Below are 20,844 nucleotides of genomic sequence, written 5' to 3'. Positions count from 1 at the left end.
TGGTGGTCTGGGTTCGTACCGTCGTGCTCTGTGGTTGTACCGTCGTGCTCTGTGGTTGTACCGTTGTGCTCAAAGGCCGCACCGTCGTGCTCAGGGCTTGTACCGTCGTACTCTGTGGTTGTACCGTTGTGCTCAAAGGCCGTACCGTCGTGCCCAGGGCTCGTACCGTCGTGCACACGGGATCAAGGCATGAGAGACAATATCTTGTTGAGCAAGGCAATGGGAAATCACACACAGGTATAGTGACAATATCTTTAAAAGTTTAATTCCAGCAATAGGTCTTTATTATAGGTACGATCACGCACATGGTTGGTTGATAGTTAGATAAATCATTTGTATATAAACCTTTTTACACACAGATACACAGACACACACGCACACACACACACACACACACACACACACACACACACACACATATATATATATATATATATATATATATATATATATATATATATATGGTGGTGAATGTCTGCATTTTCAGGCAACAAGTTATCTATTTCTTGTAGATATCCTCCCGATAGAATATTATAGATATCCACTTTTAAGCACATTATATAGTCATTAGAATTTTACTCCCATACCTACATATACTTAAATAACACCGTATATTATTAATATACATCCTCATGGACCCCTCTCATGGGTCTACTGCAGCTTAGAGGCTGCGCTCCGCCCAGGAGCAGGGAAATGATGGACTCCTATGGAGTGAGAAAGTCCTTGATAAGACTATCAGTCCAGTGATAAACGACAAAACTTCACGGAAGATGAATTTATGTATGTGGTATAACCACTTGTTGTTAACACCCTTTATATACGTAATCTCATAAGCTTACCAAAGGGGCTCCTTCAGCTTCAAAGATGCGCTACATTCAGTAGGAGGGAAAGGATGGACTCCTTTGGAGTGAGAAGCTCTTCGATGAGATTGTATTCTGATGATACGATTCTGTTATGTATAGATTATGTGTGGGAAGGGGTGGAAGAGAGCAGTTGATGGCATGTGAATGGAAGTGGCCAGTTAATAGTACTTATAAAAGAACTGGTGGTTATAAGGAATGACTCACTGGTCCAGCAGTTAGGAAGGTACACAGTTGGTCATGAAATAACTGGGTAAATACGCTCGAACACTACAGGCACTGAGGCATACATATAATCATATTTATATACCACAAAAAAAAAAAAATCGACGAAGTCATACAAAGGAATTCAAACAGCAACACACCACTGGGTCCCTTCAAGGCTGTTTTTGAAAATGGGAGATATCAAAAATCCACAGATAAGTGTGGTAATAGTTCGGAAGTACACAAATAAATCAGAGAAGATAACCTGTACATTGTCATTTTGACTACGGAGGCGGAAATAATGAAAATCTTGGACTTGACGCAAAGTATTTATCAAGTATATTCTTAGACGCATCTATAGTACTGCTTTCAACCACACCACTCGGCAAATCGTTTCGTATGTTAACAATCCTGGCGAAGAAAAGGGAGTTCGTCTCATTCGAGATGAATCCATTACCCACGAGTTCGCCTGCATTACTACGAGCAAAATCAGACGAAGCAAGTCTTAGGTAACCGGATAGATCAAGATTATGAAAAGCCTTGGATCAATTTAGATACTTGTATTCGATCACCTCTTAACCTTCTCTTTGCTAAGCTAAATGGATTCTCGTCGTATACTATCATATCGTAGGGATTTCTCAGCCAGGCTCAGACGCTGAAGAATATACCCCAATATACCAAATTGAAGATGAGTAGGACCAGCGGAACACCCACCATCCGTATCCTCTGCAGGAGCGTCTCCGCTGTGAGTGATCGACTCGGCTTGCGCATCGTTGGATTGACCCGGATCGTCATCCTGGAATCAAGACAGTCGGCCACGACGTGGATGATGATGATGACGAAGAGCAGGATGATGCAGAAGAAGAACCACACGTCGATCATCTTGACGTCCGCCGTCTGGGGCAGCGAGGACGAGACCTGGTTGAAGAACGTGTACAGCACCAGCAGCGTGGTCAGGCTCACGCCCGAGCGAACCTGTCGAACGAAACGTTTGAATCACTTTGGTGAATTTTCCGAGACAGTCAGTCATGAGTTCCGCCCAGCCCTCCCCTCAGTGAAAAGCCATTAGTGTGGATTGTACAAAACAGGATTCCACTCCAAAGGCTTAAAGATCTGGAATATAGGGTTGCTGGAATAGGCTAACCCAGCCAGTCATTTTTACGTCAGCAGAGAGTGAATTGGTCGGTTGCTTAACTCAGCCCTTGACCCGTATTGTGTAATAACATGATCAGTGACTACTGCTTTCTGAGAGTAGTGAGTCAACCCACTTTCTTGAGGAAATTCTTATCTGCTATTTAAGTAGTCGTGAGAGTTTCGTGTGTGCGTCCAGCTCCTTCAGCAGGTGCTGAGATGTTCCAGGAATAGGACAAGTTAGTGGAACGTACTTACGTCGAGCTTCTGGACTTGTACGAAGAGGGTTGAGTAGCCGATGGCGATCAGCATGAGAGATGGGAGATATATAGACATGACGGTCATGGTTGAGCGCCTCGTCAACGTAAAGCCAATCTGAAGAGAAGGAGAAAAGGAAGAGGAGTTAAGGTTGCATTGTTTCATCTGTATGAAGGAATATCCAGGTCTTCAAAGCAGAGAGTGAATTGGAAATTCTTATCTGGGGAACCTAGATTTAATTGGTACGTTCCATTCTCATTTTCAAAGCCTCACTGAGGGACCTGGCTTTACATGGTCCCTCCCACATTGACCGCTGAGGGACCTGGCTTTACATGGTCCCTCCCACATTGACCGCTGAGGGACCTGGCTTTACATGGTCCATCCCACATTGACCGCTGAGGGACCTGGCTTTAGATGGTCCCTCCCACATTGACCGCTGAGGGACCTGGCTTTAGATGGTCCCTCCCACATTGACCGCCCTTTGTGGGATATGGTTGACAGACTTAAAGAAAACCACGATACAATGGATTCTTCCTAGAGGGTGCGACATTCGGCTGTACAGACCATCTCCCTGTGGAAATAAGCACATGATCGAGGTGTGATGCTAACTTGATTATAAGCAGATTAGAAAGGTCGCAGGTCACTCTAAATGAGTTGGGCAAGTCAGAGGTCAGTGTAAGGAAGAAGTAGGACCAGTCGGTGTCATATATATAACAGGCCTGCGGTGTTCGTCACGTTTTATGTACTCCCAGCAGTGCCAGTCGAACCCCCACACCACCCAAAGACTTGTGTCACAAGCGGACTCGCCTCCAGCAGGTCGCCACCCTTCTTGCCCGAAAGCTTCCGGGTGAAGAACTCGTGGATGATGTAGGTCCCGTAGGTCGAGTCGCCCTCGAACTCCACCGTCGACTTCGATGTGGTGAGAGACACCAGCTCGTGGCTGACGGAGGAGAGCTCGATCAGGACGCTGCACTGCTGCACGTCGAACGGGTACGAGAAGACGTCGAAGTCGCAGACGAAGCTCCCGCTGTAGTGCTGCTCGTACACGATGCGAGCAGCGTCGCCTCCGTGAACCACGTCTGGGGAAAGATGCATTACGTCTGTGGTGTTTGTCTTGAAGTGTTGGCCTAACTAGGGAGGACCTAGTGTTGTGTAGGAAGACTAACAGGTAAAGTCTCCATATGATTATAATTTTCACATCAGTTATCTATACATTATCGAGGTAGCATCGGAAACAGACGAATAATGGCCTCGATTACAACCCATCCCCTCAAGCTGTCATGTACATTGCAGTGAAACCAGGAGTTACCACCTACAGCCAAGCCCTACTTGACATGTCCTGGTTATGTCCTTCATAGCACGTCGTCTGCTCTATCCTACATAGATACAACTTGCTCCATCTCGTTCATACGTCTAACCTTCCTGAATGTTCAGGCCCCGATACCTCAAAGCCTCCTTCGTTTTATCCTTCTATCCTCCTCTTGGTCTGCTTCTTCCACTTCCTACCTCCTCATGTAGATCCTCTGAGTCATTTTTTCTTCCTTCATCTTCTCCATCTGTCCAAACCAATTTACCACACTTTGGTCAGCTCTCAGTCACAATTGTTACTCCCAGTCATCTTTACACTCTCTTGTCTCAAACCACACATCGTCCTGGGGCATTTCATTTCAACCACGTTCACTGTATAAACACTTTTTCTTCCACACGCTCTTATGAACCCTGTCACCGACTTCTAGAATCCCTTCCGAGTGTGTCACCAGAGCTGTGCCATCTGGAAACAGCAATTGATTCACCTCCCACATCCCAAACATCATTGGTATGCTGTAGACCCGCTCCTCGCATGATCCTTACATTAACCTTCCAAACCACCTCGGTTTTAAACAAGCTAAACAGCCACGGTGACACCAGAAATCCTTGACGAAGACCTAACTTCACCGCGACCAGCTGGCGCTTCCTCCTATGTACTCGCACTCAAGGCTCACTCTCCTAAGAAACACTCCTCACATAATTCCCCCTCACCTAACCTATAGTCTTAGCACCTTATATTATGCAAGAGCTTGTGTGTGTGCATATGATTTTGTATATATTGATTGGGTTTGATTGTTTATGAACAGTACAGATATCACTCGATGATTGGAGAGAGAGAGAGAAAAAAAAAAACCTTAGTGTTTTGTTGTCAGAATTCTTGCCAGTTCGTGGTTTCTGTGAATAAGTGATCGGCCGTTTATGTATTCAGTGCTCCGACCCATTAAGACACATGACTGCAATTGCCTTTTCTATTCGAAGCATTACTAACGTGTTGACTTTGAATTCGTGACTTGCATGTTAGACAGACGCGTTTTGTATATGTATGCATAGCTTGCTGGGTTTTTTTGTTTTTTTTTTTTCAAGAGAAACAAGCTGTATTGTTTTTATCCACCACAACAAATAAACACACACACAGACACACACAGACACACACAGACACACACACACACACACACACACACACACACACACACACACACACACACACACAGAGCCCTACCACCATCTTTAACTCATTTATGATAGTTTGAATTGGTTAACATTGTGACCTCTTAGTTATGTAATGCCTCAGCTGTGTATTTTCTAGCCGGCTGGCTACTTAAATTCCATAAACCGTTCATCATTGTTATTATTATTATTATTATTATTATCATTATTATAAAAATGGGTCCGAATCCTTGTCGTGTCGAACAGTCTGCCATCATCGAACCAAAGTATTCATCTACCCCTGAGGGCTGGTCGAGAAATGGGCACCTGACTTAGGTAGGGTTATGTGTGTGCACATACACAGTATGTATATATATATATATATACTTAGTCGCTGTCTCCCGCGTCAGCGAGGTAGCGCAAGGAAACAGACGAAAGAATAGCCCAACCCACCCACATAAACGCCCACACACGCATATATACATACCCATACATTTCAACATATACATGCATATACATACACAGACATATACATATATACACATTCTTGCCTGTATACATATATACACATCCATACTTGCTGCCTTCATCTGTACCCATCGCCATCCCGCCACACATGAAATAACAACCCCCTCCCTCCCGCACGCGCCCGAGGTAGCGCTAGGAAAAGAAAACAAAGGCCACATTTGTTCACACTCAGTCTCTAGTTGTCATGCATAATGCACCGAAACCACAGCTCCCTTTCCACATCCAGGCCCCACAAAACTTTCCATGGTTTACCCCAGACGCTTCACATGTCCTGGTTCAATCCATTGACAGCACGTCGACCCCGGTACACCACATCGTTCCAATTCACTCTATTCATTGCTCGCCTTTCACCCTCCTGCATGTTCAGGCCCCGATCGCTCAAAATCTTTTTCACTCCATCCTTCCACCTCCAATTTGGTCTCCCACTTCTCCTCGTTCCCTCCACCTCTGACACATATATCCTCTTTGTCAATCTTTCCTCACTCATTCTCTCTTTGTGACCAAACCATTTTAACACACCCTCTTCTGCTCTCTCAACTACACTCTTTTTATTACCACACATCTCTCTTACCCTTTCATTACTTCCTCGATCAAACCACCTCACACCACATATTGTCCTCAAACATCTCATTTACAACACATCCACCCTCCTCCACACATCCCTATCTGTAGGCCACGCCTTCCAACCATATAACATTGTTGGAACCACTATTCCTTCAAACATATCCATTTTTGTTCTCCGAGATAACGTTCTCGCCTTCCGCACATTCTTCAACGCTCTCAGAACCTTCGCCCCCTCCCCCACCGTGTGACTCACTTCCGCTTCCATGGTTTCATCCGCTGCCAAATCCACTCCCAGATATCTAAAACTTTACTTCCTCCAGTTTTTCTCCATTCAACTTACCTCCCAGTTAACTTGTCCCTCAACCCTACTGAACCTTGATCTCATTCACATTTACTCTCAACTTTAAGCTCTGCATCATCGGCAAACATCCACAACAGACTGCATACTTGCTCCTCTCTCCAAAACTCTTGCATTCACCTCCCTAACAACCCCATCCATAATGAAATTAACAGCCACGGTGACATTACGCACCCCTGCCGCAAACCGACATTCACTGAGAACCAGTTGCGACACGGGTCAGTAAGAATGTAAACATCTCTGCCTGTAGCACGCTGACATATTTGGATTAGGAAATATACAGGAAAGTGTTTGCTTTGTGTATGAGGCCAGAATTAAGAAAGTTGAGTCTCAAGTTTTGTCACCTCACTCAAAGAAGGACAAGGAACTTATCGAGACTCTGTTGAGAAGAAGACAGAGAAATCATGTCAAAATTGAAGTGAGCTACAGTGAGAGCTTACGATCCATCATCTACCCAGTATGGAAGAGAAAAGCGTTAGGATTTACTCCACCAGGACATCTAGATTCTGTAAACCAATTTGATGATGTTGACCACGAACAGTCCTTCGAAAGATGCATTGGTAGTACAACCAAAAACCATAACATGATTAAGCAAGAAACATGTTAGTGAAGATGTAAAGGAGTATTTTCATAACATCAGAGGTAGTAAATGTTGACAATATATAAAAGTTTAGGAAGTTGTTAATTGAGAAAGTTCAAGGGATCAGGGTCCTACGAGAGTAGAGCTCCTTCCTCCCCAATACAGCACAGATTGGTAATGACAGATAATTGATCACACACACACACACACACACATATAACCTAATGGTATGTCATCATTTCCATTGGTGGAGAGTAGTATCCATTTTTAAGGAAGTTGGTAGCGTGTAGTAGTTGTATCTGTGTAAGTTGGTGGAGTGTAGTACTCATCTTCAAGGAAATTGGTAGCGTATAGTGCTTATATCTGTGTAAGTTGGTAGCGTGTAGTATCTGTGTCGAACATATTACCAAGAAACACAAACAAAACACAACTACATCGTAAGCTGAGAGGAGAAGGATTACAGTTGTATTTTACGGAAATACCTGAATTTTGTCACTGGACAGTGGTAAGGGTTAATATTTCCTCAATTATCTTACAAGATTTGGTTGTAAGGAAGATAAGGCTTAAGGCCTTTAGAATAAACACCAAACTACCTCATGGCTTACCCATGTTGACGACATTGAAGTCTGCTGGTAGGGACAAGTTCATCCTTTGGATGTATATGTTCTCCTCCAGCAACTGCAGGACGCCGTCCTTCACGTTTGGAAACCTTAACATCGGTTTCCATAACCTGTCTGCCTCATCCTCGGACAGCTTATTGTCGTGGGTGTCGGCTCGTAGACTGAGGAACATGAGTCTCGAGTCCTTCCACTTTATGCTGACGATAAACTCCAGTTTGATTGTCTCCTCCACGTCCTCGATCTTCAGGAAGCGCAAGAACTTGAACACCAGGATCGGTTCCAGTGGCTGCGTCGGGTCCTCCAGATTCTTTGGGGGTTTGAAGCTGCGGTATCCAGCGGGCACTTTGAGGACGGAACAGTTGTCTTCATCCGTCTCGTCATCACAGTCCGTCTTGGCGTCACAGCGGGCCGTCACGTGGATACACTGACCGTCGTCACACATATACTCCTTCCCCTCCTTGCATCTGGAAAGACTAAGTTCCAACATACTGCCCACCGGCCGCTCACACACCGGACTGAACAGCTTCCACTGGTGCCTTCCAATGGGATAGCTCACGTCCGACGCCACTTTGAGCATGGCTACCGTGGTATTCGACACAGTGTCGAACATCGTCCAGTGTCTGTCCTTCCTCTGGATTATCATCAGTCCGTAGAAGCCATGGAAGAAGGGCTTGTTCGAAAAGCGATCGAGCACTTCGAACATTATCTCGGTCAGTCTCTCCTTACACATACCTCGCAGATACAGGGGCAAGTTAAGGGGCTCTTCGCAGAGAGCGCAAGACTGGTACTTTTTGCAGCTGTAGTCATTCCAGAGAGCGTCTCTGCCGCTCATAATGACACAGTTTTCTACTCTGGAAGTATCCGGTTGTCCAGGAGCCCAGTCTATGTCCGTCACTATCTTCTCATCGCTCACTCGTCTCCAAATACCCTCTTCCTCTTTGTCCGTCATGCCGATCCACAAATGTATCTTACGACATGGCTTTTTCGTAAAAAATTTCTTGTTCACTCTTTCAGTCATCTCTCGATTGAGTGGAGCGTACATATCGGAGCCAAGAAGATGACACATTCGGAGAGAGTCTGCGAAGGTTCGTCCTTCAGGTAGAATGAGAAAATCTTCATGCATCTGACACAGTTTCTGGAGAGGCTCTGTCTTCTCGTCGACATTGATAAGTTCTGTGGCGTCTCTGTCGCTGGAAAAGACGTCCCCCTTCATATTTTCCTGACAGGTGGCCATCTTAGCCACCTGCGCGTCCGACAGCCCGTAGCTCCAAATGTTGACCTGGGTGACGAAGCCTTTCAGGATTTGTTGGCTGTCAAACCTCCTGGAGAGTCCGTCTTGCTCCTGACCGACGACGAAGGTGCCATTAAGCGGGAGGCGGCGGTCGTCCACCACAATGGGCCCGCTGGCCAGGGCTTGGCCGTCCACGTACACCGTGTACGTGTCCCCGGACAGCACGTGGCAGTAGTGGCGCCACTGACGCAGCACTGTGCCCACCTCCAGCCTCTCAATGGCCGTCTGAGGCTTGTTGTTGTACCGGAAGAAGTGCGACCCGTCGATGATGTCTGGAATGAGGGGAAAATTATTACCAGTTGGTCCATTTGTGAGAGTTACATATAAGTCACCCAGACTGTTAGTCACACACCCAGGCTATAAGTCACACCCAGACTGTAAGTCACACACCCCAGGACTGTAAGTCACTCACACATCATGATGGCATTGGAGAAGAAGTCAGCCGTGGCGTAGGAGAGGAGGACCTGGAGTGTGGTCAGGCCTGTGAGGTAGACCCTGGAGCAGATGGTGAACTGGGTCAGGCTGGTGGCCACCTGCTGGTTGCTCATGTTGAACCTGATGTACACGTCGTCCCTCGGTGACTCCCAGATGTCTGGCTGTAGTGAGAACACCTGCACCTCCTCACCTGCAGGTGTAGAACACCTGTGGTTAGTACTGCTGCTACACCTGCACCTCCTTCCTCACCTGCAGGTGTAGAACACCTGTGGTTAGTACTGCTGCTACACCTGCACCCCTTTCCTCACCTGCAGGTGTAGAACACCTGTGGTTAGTACTGCTGCTACACTTGCACCCCTTTCCTCACCTGCAGGTGTAGAACACCTGCGGTTAGTACTGCTGCTAAACCTGCACCTCCTTCCTTACCTGCAGGTGTAGAACACCTGTGGTTAGTGCTGCTGCTACACCTGCACCTCCTTCCTCACCTGCAGGTGTAGAACACCTGTGGTTAGTACTGCTGCTACACCTGCACCTCCTTCCTCACCTGCAGGTGTAGAACACCTGTGGTTAGTACTGCTGCTACACCTGCACCTCCTTCCTCACCTGCAGGTGTAGAACACCTGTGGTTAGTACTGCTGCTACACCTGCACCCCTTTCCTCACCTGCAGGTGTAGAACACCTGCGGTTAGTACTGCTGCTACAACTGCATCTCCTTCCTTACATGCAGGTGTAGAACACCTGTGGTTAGTGCTGCTGCTACACCTGCACCTCCATCCTCACCTGCAGGTGTAGAACACCTGTGGTTAGTACTGCTGCTACACCTGCATCTCCTTCCTTACCTGCAGGTGTAGAACACCTTTGGTTAGTACTGCTGCTACACCTGTATTTCCTCACCTGCAATTGTAAAATACCATTGGTTAGCACTTATACACCTGGCTTTTGACGGCAGTTGGGGCACTTATCCACTCAGCCACCGGCGTTCAAAATAGAAAACTTGCTGATTGATGATAATTGCGCGTTTCCAGCGGTACTCCATGTTGGTATACGTCCGTGTTGGACGGGGAGAGACGTTACGACAGGTGGTTACCGTGCGTCAGGACGGGGTCTGGGTCCCTGTGTATGTACGAGGTGGTGGCTAAGGGCAGAAGTACCTTGATTTCTGTTACTTTGTTAAAGAAAAAAGGAATTATTTGAGATGGGTTGATGGGTCCCTGTGAAATCCAGTATTAAGGAAGGCTTGCAATTTCATTCCCAGATAGCCCCCGGATCTTGAGGGTCCATTTAATTTCCAAAATTCGATAGCCTCTTTTTTTTTTTTTTTTTTTTTTTTTTTTTTTTTTTTTTTAGCTACAGGGTGTAATCATAACTTGAAATGTAGCGGGTCATCTACGATATACTCTTCTTCCTCATTTTCCAAAGAATTCTTTCAACTGAGTATATTTCTGCGTTCGTAATTACTAAAGATATGGTGGCACTTAATGAGAAGCACACGGGAATTCCTTGATTTCAGACAGAGATTCATTGGTCCTAGACCGGACCGGTATGTGAGTAAATGTAAGGCAGATGTTGGACATGTTCTGGCTTGCAGATGGTTGAACACTTGTAAGATTTACCTCCATATGTTGTACATACAGAGGCTAGTAATGCAAGGCTGGACTACATTTATATCTGATTATCACAGGATGATCCTGCCTATCAATTATCATTGTTTTTATTTATTTTTTCTTTTAATCTTGTCTCTCTCTCAGATTCCGGCCCAAGTATATTGATTATCAAACTGGGAGGAAACTCTCCCCCATTCACACTTTCCCTACAGAATTTTCGTTCATCTTTTTCCCGCTGACTGTTGAGCCAGAGGGAGAGGTGGGTGAGGAAGTGCCTTTTGCTTTACGACCCAGTGTATACCACCGCGTTAAAATCTGATCTGAGAGTCTATGATGTTTCTCCTCATATTTTTCATGGCGACTGTTGAGCTGGAGGGAGAGGTGGGTGTGGTGGTGCCTTTTGCTTGACGAACCTACTGTTGAGCCGGAGGGAGAGGTAGTGTGGAACTTGTCATTTGTCCTCCTCATGTACCCTTGCGGTAGAGGCGAGATTACACTTACCATGAGAGGGATGGTCAACCATCAGGTCCGACAGGAGGAGGAAGAAAATCAAGGCGATGTGGCAGGCGCTCCCTAGCGCCATGATGGTGCTGGTGGAACTGACGCTGCCACGTGTGTGCTGCCGCGTGCCCCCCACCATCATCACGCTCCCGTGCCACCTCCCCTACCCTTTGCCTTCCCTCCCGACCCCTGACCTGACCTGATCCCTTGGTTATAACACTACCATCACTCACTATGTATGGCCCAACCCACCCACATACACATGTACATACATAAACGCCCACACACGCACATATACGTACCTATACATCTCAACGTATGTGGCCTTTGTTGTCTTTTCGTAGCGCTACCTCGCGCGCATGCGGGGGGAGGGGGTTGTTATTTCATGAGTGGCGGGGTGGCTGCGTGAAATGATGAAAACAGCATGTATGAATATGTACATGTGTATGTATTTTTATATGTCTGTGTATGTATATGTATGTATACGTAGAAATGTATAGGTATGTATATGTGCGTGTGTAAGTTTGTATTTATATACATATGTGTGTGTGGGTGGGTTGGGCCATTCTTTCGTCTGTTTCCTTGCGCTACCTCGCTAATGCGGGAGACAGCGACTAAGTATAATGAATATAGATTAATAAATAAATAAATGAATATATATTCATTTATTCATTTATTTATCTATATTCATTATATATATATATATATATATATATATATATATATATATATATATATATATATATATATATATATATATATTAACTGTGTGAATAGGGGAGAAATTATAGTGGCCACGTATTTTCTAGGTGTCGTAGAAAAAGCCCCCACTCCTGTATTATTACTAGAAGGATCTTGCTATAGTGGGAAAGATTAGCACGCAAAAATGAAAAATACATCTAGAAGCACACACACACACACACACACACACACACACACACACACACACACACACACACACACACAAAGCTGGTCTACAAGTCGGCATAACAGAGCAGAAGCCCCGGTGGTAAATTGTATGTTCCTATACGCACAACGAACCACATACTTTCAGATGTGTTTACATAAACACTAAATAAAAGATAAAGACTCACTGTACAGACATTGATATGACGTAAAGAAGGAAAAAAAGATTATATAAATATGGACTGAATTATCTTTTATACTAACGCATGCAAATGTCAACATGCCACCAAGTGTTTTAGACGCCAACGGGAGAAGTTGAACTCTGGTGTTCATAAACCATTAGGTCTTCTGTTATCTGTTCTTGTCATGTACTCCCATGTTCATGATGTTCATGAACCATTAGGTCTTCTGTTATCTGTTCTTGTCATGTACTCCCATGTTCATGGTGTTCACAAACCATAAGATGTTGTTATCTGTTCTCGCTCCGTACTCCCATGAACTACGGAGCGAGAATTAGGTGGATTATGGTCATCCAAAGTCCGATAGAAAGAAGAGGCTGAACGTTGGACGAAGTAGAAAATGGCGAACATAAGAATGATAAGAATGAAGGCAGACTGCTTTGAGTGGCGTCCGGTTGACGTGGTCCCGCTCAGAACGGGTCATTGGAAATGAACGGTCCAAAAAAAAATGCTGAGAAAATCGTACCAAATATTTGGTTGGCAGACATGTTTTGGAAATGGTCTGGATGAAATTTGGGAGGCCGTAAGCACAAGTTAGACTTGGTCCTTCCCAAGCGGCCTGTATACTTGACGAACTGACTTAAAAATGTCTTTGTTTTAGGATAAATGTACAGTACTGATACAAGGCCGGCAAGAAAAAATAATGGTTGTACGAATTGTGAGACATTACCGCCTGACTCACCCCAAATCACGTTCCTGAATCGCATGTTTTGTGAACACTTTTTAATTTTGTCTGTTTTAAGTGTAGTATCGTCTTGTGTGTGTGTGTGTGTGTGTGTGTGTGTGTGTGTGTGTACACGTTTGCTATCGGACGACGGATTTCAAATGCATGAACGTGAACGACATTGTTCCCAGAACCAGGAAATAACGAAACTGTCCGAAACTTAGATAAAAAAAGGTTGTCGAATTAAGGATATTCGGCCGTGAGAAAAGTTGTGGGAGGCAAAATTCGCAGAGGTTAAGTAAATGTAACATTTACGAATTGAAAAATTAATGCTGCTGTTTTGCCTTATCACTTACAATGGAAAAAATAAACGAATTAAGAATATATGTATATATGAACTTGAGAGAAAATTAGAGATGGTCAAAGTTCGACTAAAAAAAGTAAGGGGAATTTACGAATTGATATGCTTAACTCTGGCTCTAAAGTAATGCTACTTTTTATTACTTATAAAGGAAAAAGTATACATGTATCAAATATATTCGGATATGATGTCCTTGGAAAAGTAGAGTTCAAATTCGAATCACTTAGAGGAAAGAATCCTTCTTGACATAACAGTGGTTTATAAAGTAGTGTTACTTTGTGTCGTTACTTATTACTGAGACGTCACACTAATCACAGGGTCATTGGCATTGCGTGATAGAACAGTCGAATTGAACGAGTGGTCTGGAGGATAAGATAAGAGGAATTCAACGCCTTCGTCAATCCTACTATTGCGACACGGGTCTCGTGTATACAAAGGAATTCAGAACCGGATCAGAGACCATTTCATACTGCTTTTTGACGCTTATTGGTGTATCTTACAGACTGACATTTGTATTTGTGATGTGATGAACCATTTTTAAATGGCGTCAGCAAAATTCTGTAAACATAATAATGATAAGGGGTAAATATATAGATAGATGATATACAGGGCATGTAAACATAATAATGATAAGGGGTAAATATATAGATAGATGATATACAGGGCATGTAAATGTGGAAGGTGAGCCTAACCATAGGGAAGGTCATTTCCCTATAAGGGGCGGTCATAGCCTAGCGGTGTCGCTCCCGGCTGTTGCACAGGGGTCCCGGGTTCGATCCTGGCTGTTGGAGGTTTGTATGTTGTATGAAGGTGCGCGTTCGTATGCACTTTGTTCGTATACACGAAATATATATATATATATATATATATATATATATATATATATATATATATATATATATTTCACCGTTTGAAGAAAAGAGGAGTGAATAATGAATCACCTGGTATGAGTGCGGTGAATATAGAGGTGTGTGACATGCGATTGATTTATCACGGTATTGCCAAACCCGCACCGTTTTCTGTTACCCACATAAGCTTTGACATGTAGGTTTTGGAGAGCATGGCAACATAAAGAAGCAAGAGATGGTAGCCCCCCCCAAAAGAAAAAAAAAAAATCGGTAAAGATGAAAGTGAGTATGTACGACAGACCAGAGTATGGCGTAGGTGCGGACCGATGAAGTTACAAAGCCTCGTCCAGGACAGTACAATGATGATGACTTTGTGTCGGTATGACTCCGCGGGCTGTCTCCGACCCCTCACGCGAACTGGGCCTAATCTAAGCCAGCAAACGAGACGCAAGCAAACACTGACGAACAAAGACGAATGTTATGGAAGGATGTTGGAGCACGATCGAACGTGGGCGAGAGAGGAGGGCCGGAGATGGGTGACATAGCATTGAAGATTAGACCTTGACACCGTACATCATGAGAGCGTGATTGCAAGAATGGAAGATGTACCTTTTTTTTTGGGGGGGGGGAGGAGGCGGAATAGACGAGCACTCCCTTGGTAGGCGAGGTGGTATGCTCATCCAAAGTCTTCATGCTTCGTCCAACAGTAGCCATGAGAGGGCTGGGTTTAGTAGGAGGAGGCGGGGAAAAGAGGCGAATGGATTCCTTTAAAGTGGTTTAGAGACAGGGAGTTGTAAGAAAGAGCGGCATTGTCATAGCTGGAGAGATAGCCATGGACTGGTAGCACTCGGAAAGAGGCCAGGGAGACGGAGAACGGCAAAAGTTATTCGAGATACTTATAGTTAAGGACAAGAAAGATTTATCACATGAAGAAGTCATCACTCATTTCTTTTATACGAAACTGCGGTTGACTCGTCACACAACTTTGCAATGATTCCAAGCAATGGTGAAGGTGTATTGAGAAACGGGAACTCTTGCAACAAGTATAAAAACTGGAGTTTTTATATAGTGATCCAGATAGAAAAAAAAGAGAAAACTTTTTAGGATGGACAACGTGCGCTATATTATCAGCACAGCTGGAGGCATCTCGACCGACGTTAACTCGTATTCCGAAGACGTTTATCGACGTCCATCCGTATTTCCAGAGGCATCTGTGGACGTCCATCCGTATTTCCAGAGGCATCTATGGACGTCCATCCGTATTTCCAAAGGCATCTATGGACGTCCATCCCTATTTCCAGAGGCATCTATGGACGTCCATCCGTATTTCCAGAGGCATCTATGGACGTCCATCCGTATTTCCAGAGGCATCTATGGACGTCCATCCGTATTTCCAGAGGTATCTATGGACGTCCACCCGTATTTCCGAAGCCATTTATCGACGTCCGGCCGTATGACCGAGGCGTGGGCAGCATTCATCGTAAGGAGGTGGGCGAGAGGAGTGGAGGACGAGGACAGTAAGGTGCATGACGCAGTGTAGAGAGCACAGTCTCCCTCCCCGCTCCCGTGACAGAGACAACATCGCCATCATGGCCCGAGGCAAGACTAGGCTTGTCACCCTCTGCCTCCTCTTGTCTCGCCTAGCCAACGGTCGGTCACACACATGTTCTCTTATACATAAGGATTTTCCCACGTTGAGGAAACAATCGTAACTTTGCTACAATATTTAACCATTCTCTGTATGTATTTCAGTGGGTTAATATGTTATTTCTTATGTCGTCCATATCAGATCACCAATAGGACATATTAATTCTGGCTCGTTGAATATTTTTATATCATATATATTTTTTTGTATTTTGAGAAATTAAGGATAAATATTACGTCAGGTGTTGTATGTTGGATTCAACGACATCAAAATTCAGACAAGATTCGTAAGGTATGACGTAGCAGTTTTGTCGTAGTCGTACATCAGAACATACGATAGCGACGGACTTTCGTTAATACATGCAAATTCAACTTGTGCTACGAATTCCCGAGTGATTGACCTGAAGGCAAGTGGTTGGCGTAACCCGTAGTTAATGTTATTTTCTTCGTGGTTTTCATTTGAGGGTAACAAAAGAGATGGTGGCCAGTGGTGTATTATAGATAGCTAGTCTACACTCGCTACTGCAAACTTGATATTTATGCCAATCAGGATTTAAAAGAAAACATTGTGTCAGAGTTTTACACATTTCGAGAAAATTCATTTTTAATCAATGCTGAGATATAATACGAATGGAATACGTATAGTTCGCAGACGAAACACCCCACCAAAATTAGGTCGATTCGATCTGTTCTTCAGGTAAGCGGGACTTCATGATACTTGTCTCTGTCAAGACCAGAAGCGGGTTATAGTGGCTCAGCTGTGTCATGTGGAGGACCACTGCCCGCAAGGTAATCCCAGATCCTCAGCTTTATTGCCTTTTATTAAAGTTAGAAACGATTCGTGACCCTTCGAAGCGAATGGCGAAACCTGCTTCGCAAAGCTCCGAGACGATAGTCGAGAACCCTCCCCCTCGAAAACGAGCCAGGCGACTCTGATGAGAAGCTTGTGATGGTAAAAACGGACCTTATGTTCCCCAGAAAGGAACCCTCGTGATCCCAAAGAAAAAGGACGCTCTTGACCTTACGGGAAAAAGGATTTGGACCCCCTGAAAGCCCCCCCCCCCCCCAAAAAAAAAAGTCTTTTGCGATCCATACTTGTTGAATGTTTGTGTATGAATATTTTCAAAAAGTAGTTTGAAATCACTCAAGAACTGATGGTCCAGCTCTTTATATATATATATATATATATATATATATATATATATATATATATATATATATATATATATGTGTGTGTGTGTGTGTGTGTGTGGTGATAGTTTATTTTCATAAGGAAGGAGCAGGTATCTTATTCTAGAATATATTTCATGGATATGTCATTGTTTAAACAGATTTGAACCAGTGGTTTGAAGTAGTGATGGTCCTTTTATGTTTCAGACAGATTTGAAGCATTGCTATGTCATGACTCACTAAAGAGAACACATCATCACTAGTAACCATTAGTATCGCAAGACCCACCATTATTATGGCGTAATATTGGCTCATAATTTTCGCATATGACGCCGTCCTACGCGTCAACCGTTTCCCACGATGTCGGGGGGGTTACCGAACACAAAGGCACCTTTTACGAACCGGTCACGAAAGGCTTAACCAAACGAAGACGACTTTCAAGGTATGAACGAAACAACAGAAAAATGGATGCAGTCTCCTGTTCTTCGGTAACAGTAGGTAAACAGAGGCCGAACGGGGCGTTGTTTGGGGGGAGTATATGCCTCCCCATTGTCCTCACCTCTTTTAGGTAGACTTTGGCCATCTGTCAGGTCTGTGTGTAACGAGCAGGAGTGAAGAAAATCTTAATAAACCACGAGCGGAATCGATGTGTATGTGTGCGTCTGTTACACAACCCGCGAAACAGAGGCGTATCGGATTATTGAGCGATAACACAGATAAGACGACCGGTAAATAAGGCGTCTAGCAAGCTTTTATGAAAAACACTAAGAACTCATCTTCATCTTGAAGAAGTTCTTTGTCATATGCGGCAAGCGTTGCTACATAATGAGGTTTACCAGACAATGTGGCTACAGCTGGATAACACAACTCCACTTCTCCAAGATATTAACGTGGATTACACGTATATTTTTGCAGTGAAGACGTGTATGGCGTTGGAACTATTCTGAAACGCCTGAAGAAGACGGTCAGGTTCCGATTCGATGGTTATTAAGACAAACTTAATAACCCCCGCAGTTGGTAGGCCTAAAAACCAAATAAGCCAGACAAGTCATCTTAAAACGACACCTGATGTTAACGAGAATCAAAAAACGACAAATGGTATGATCATAAATCGTAGAACGACCCATGATGTCATCATAGATCTTAGAGCGACACATAATACAGGAGTGTATGGCAAACGTATCTCCCCGTATTCGTGGCTGGAATGCAGCAGACAGTGGCAGGAATTACCAGGGAAGGTCTCACTTGTTGTCATAGGTAGACGTCTTCGGGAGAATTCCAGTTGTCATGAAGATACCAACTTAAACAGGAAGATGGGATTGCGACAGCGAGAAGAACGCAAGATGGGGTGAAGACAGCGTGAGAACGCAAGGTGGCCGCGGTACAGATAATAACGTGTGGGTGTCCGGCCCGTAACATGTCGTAACTCGGGTGTAGACGTCAGTATTCTCCTGTTTCATTATCTTGGGGAATCAATTTCCGTTTAGAAATTCATGATAGGAAGAATATGGCGTGTGGCCGGCGGATAGTCTGTCCCGTAGAGAGAACGATGAAGAGAAATATCTCCAAAGCGGCAGTTGACGATGTCTTCGACCAAAGATAGTCATCTGCTGTGCATGATTAGTTACCTTTATTGCACTACTGTTTTTATCGACTTTCTCCCTCAGGTTCGTCTGCAGGTTGTTTGGTAGTTAGGCCAATCAACTGTCAAGAGGTAGCTAAACCCGGCGGCATCGAGGTTGTTTGTGAGAGACGTGAGATAGTGACAGATGAGGAGTTAAGTAGACTACAGATCATATAAAGAGAAGAACTGGTACACTGTCAATGTGACTTAGGGAGCGAGAAGAATGCAAGTCATAGACTTAAGCTAGTCTGAATAACCTCACCTAGTCCAAGACATCCCAGCAAGCGTTCTTTTAAAGCGTTAATATCTGCCACATTGGAAGAAGATTACAGGATTAAGATATCCCTATATGTTGCGCCATTTTCCAAAGTGCACCGAATGCCTATTGCAAACCCCTTCTCATGCTTCATTAATTTAATTCATTATCTGGAATCTCAGGCCAGAAACATTATTGGAACTCAACAAAAAGTGGTGAAAGACCTCTTTCATAAGAGTTACGCTGGACTTTTAAGTATCTCGTGATAACTCAATAGCATTGTTTCTGTCTTCGATTTGATATACAGATATCCGTTTATCGATGATTATAATAATTTTCCGCCTTATGTAAAAGTGATTATTCAACTGCTAAATTGGCACGAGTGAAATAGTACCCAATAAATTTTAATAATTGACGTGATTTGAATCGTGTCAAGGGTTTATCACATCTCCGTATCCTTCATTATGGCAGTATGTTCCTGGCTCAGACAAGAGGTAGAAATGTCTCAAATGATATATTGGCCTCGTTAAGAATGGATGATACTTCTGTTGTGATGTCGAGCTATAATGTTGGAGCTGAAAGGAAAACATGATAAGGTATAGCATCGTGGATAACGCTTTATACTTCAGTAATAAAGGTATATTAAGGAAAGAGGTGCCGTCTGTGACTGAATCTTTGACGCTGGGTAGGCACAGTCAGCCTATAAAGTTTCTTGGCCCCTGCTGCGTGCGATGGATTGGATATCGAGCACTACCACTCCTGTCTCTTTGTTGGAGTTTGGCGGGCGTGATTTGGACGTGAATGCATTATAGCAATCGACAGGAATTGTGTCATTGGTGGCTTCATACATTCCCCATACAAGGAAAGCAGGGCTACCCATGTAACGCAAGAGGAGAGAGCTTAATTCGGAGTTCTTCGGCAGTATGTCATATTGTTCGACACTGGAGGGGTAAAAATAATTCATTGTCTTATCCTACTTTATGAATGTCAGGGTTATTTGATGTCGTTTTTGCACCAATAAGAGGAGACGTGAGACGTGCTTGCAGTATAGACATGGCTAATGCACGACACATGATGGAAGTGTACAGAGGAGGAGGGCCCGTGCTTGCACTTTAGACCTGGCTAATCCAGAACAGATAAGTGGCACTACACAGCGACTGCTTCTTCAAATTTCGACACTTGCTTTACTTCACAAAACCTTAGTTTGAGTTAGATGTTTCTACAAAGAATCTTAGATACACAAACAAAAACAACACAACAGTATAGATCCTTGTAAACGTACGTAGAATAATGGTACAAACAATAAGATAGACAAACACACACACACACACACACACACACACACACACACAAATATACATTAAAGAATAGCACAAAGACACAGCAAACATACAGCAAACAAAACAAAAACGAACTCAAAAATTGGGCACACACACACACACACACACACACACACACACACACACACACACACATACGTACATTGTGAACACTGGCTAACGTGGTGAAGTGATTGGCATTACTGACCATGGCCCGATAAGGGTCTTCACGGGTTTGAAACCTGGGCGCGGCAGTCAGCCCACATGCAACTCAGGTATTCATCTTCCCTTCATAGCCGTCACTTACCAGTGGTGTTCACACTTGCGGCTGAGGTAGGAGTTGCCAGGATATGAGTACCAACCACAGGTGTTCTACACCTGCAGGTAAGGAAGGAGGTGCAGGTGTAGTAGCAGTACTAACCACA

General features: G+C 44.2%; 2 protein-coding genes across 2 annotated transcripts in view; one reads left to right on the top strand and one right to left on the bottom strand.

Annotated features, from left to right (window-relative positions):
• Nucleotides 1-673: 673 nt before the first annotated feature.
• LOC139764747 (uncharacterized) lies at nt 674-11,470 on the bottom strand. Its single transcript, XM_071691612.1, has 6 exons — nt 11,389-11,470; nt 9,261-9,473; nt 7,543-9,120; nt 3,261-3,532; nt 2,454-2,570; nt 674-2,039 (listed from the first exon to the last, which is right to left on the bottom strand). The coding sequence occupies exons 1-6, from the start codon at nt 11,468-11,470 to the stop codon at nt 1,713-1,715; spliced, it is 2,589 nt and encodes an 862-aa protein (XP_071547713.1). The 3' UTR covers nt 674-1,712.
• A 3,212-nt stretch (nt 11,471-14,682) lies between these two features.
• LOC139764746 (uncharacterized) overlaps nt 14,683-20,844 on the top strand; it is a 53,486-nt gene continuing 47,324 nt past the window's right edge. Inside the window, exons 1-2 of the mRNA XM_071691611.1 lie at nt 14,683-14,688; nt 15,612-15,805. Coding sequence (XP_071547712.1) covers nt 14,683-14,688; nt 15,612-15,805 — 200 coding nt within the window. The remainder of the gene's footprint in view (nt 14,689-15,611; nt 15,806-20,844) is intronic.

This window comes from Panulirus ornatus, chromosome 51 (genome assembly GCF_036320965.1).
Source record: "Panulirus ornatus isolate Po-2019 chromosome 51, ASM3632096v1, whole genome shotgun sequence".
NCBI lineage: Eukaryota > Metazoa > Arthropoda > Malacostraca > Decapoda > Palinuridae > Panulirus > Panulirus ornatus.
This window is presented reverse-complemented; position numbering and strand designations above follow the sequence as displayed.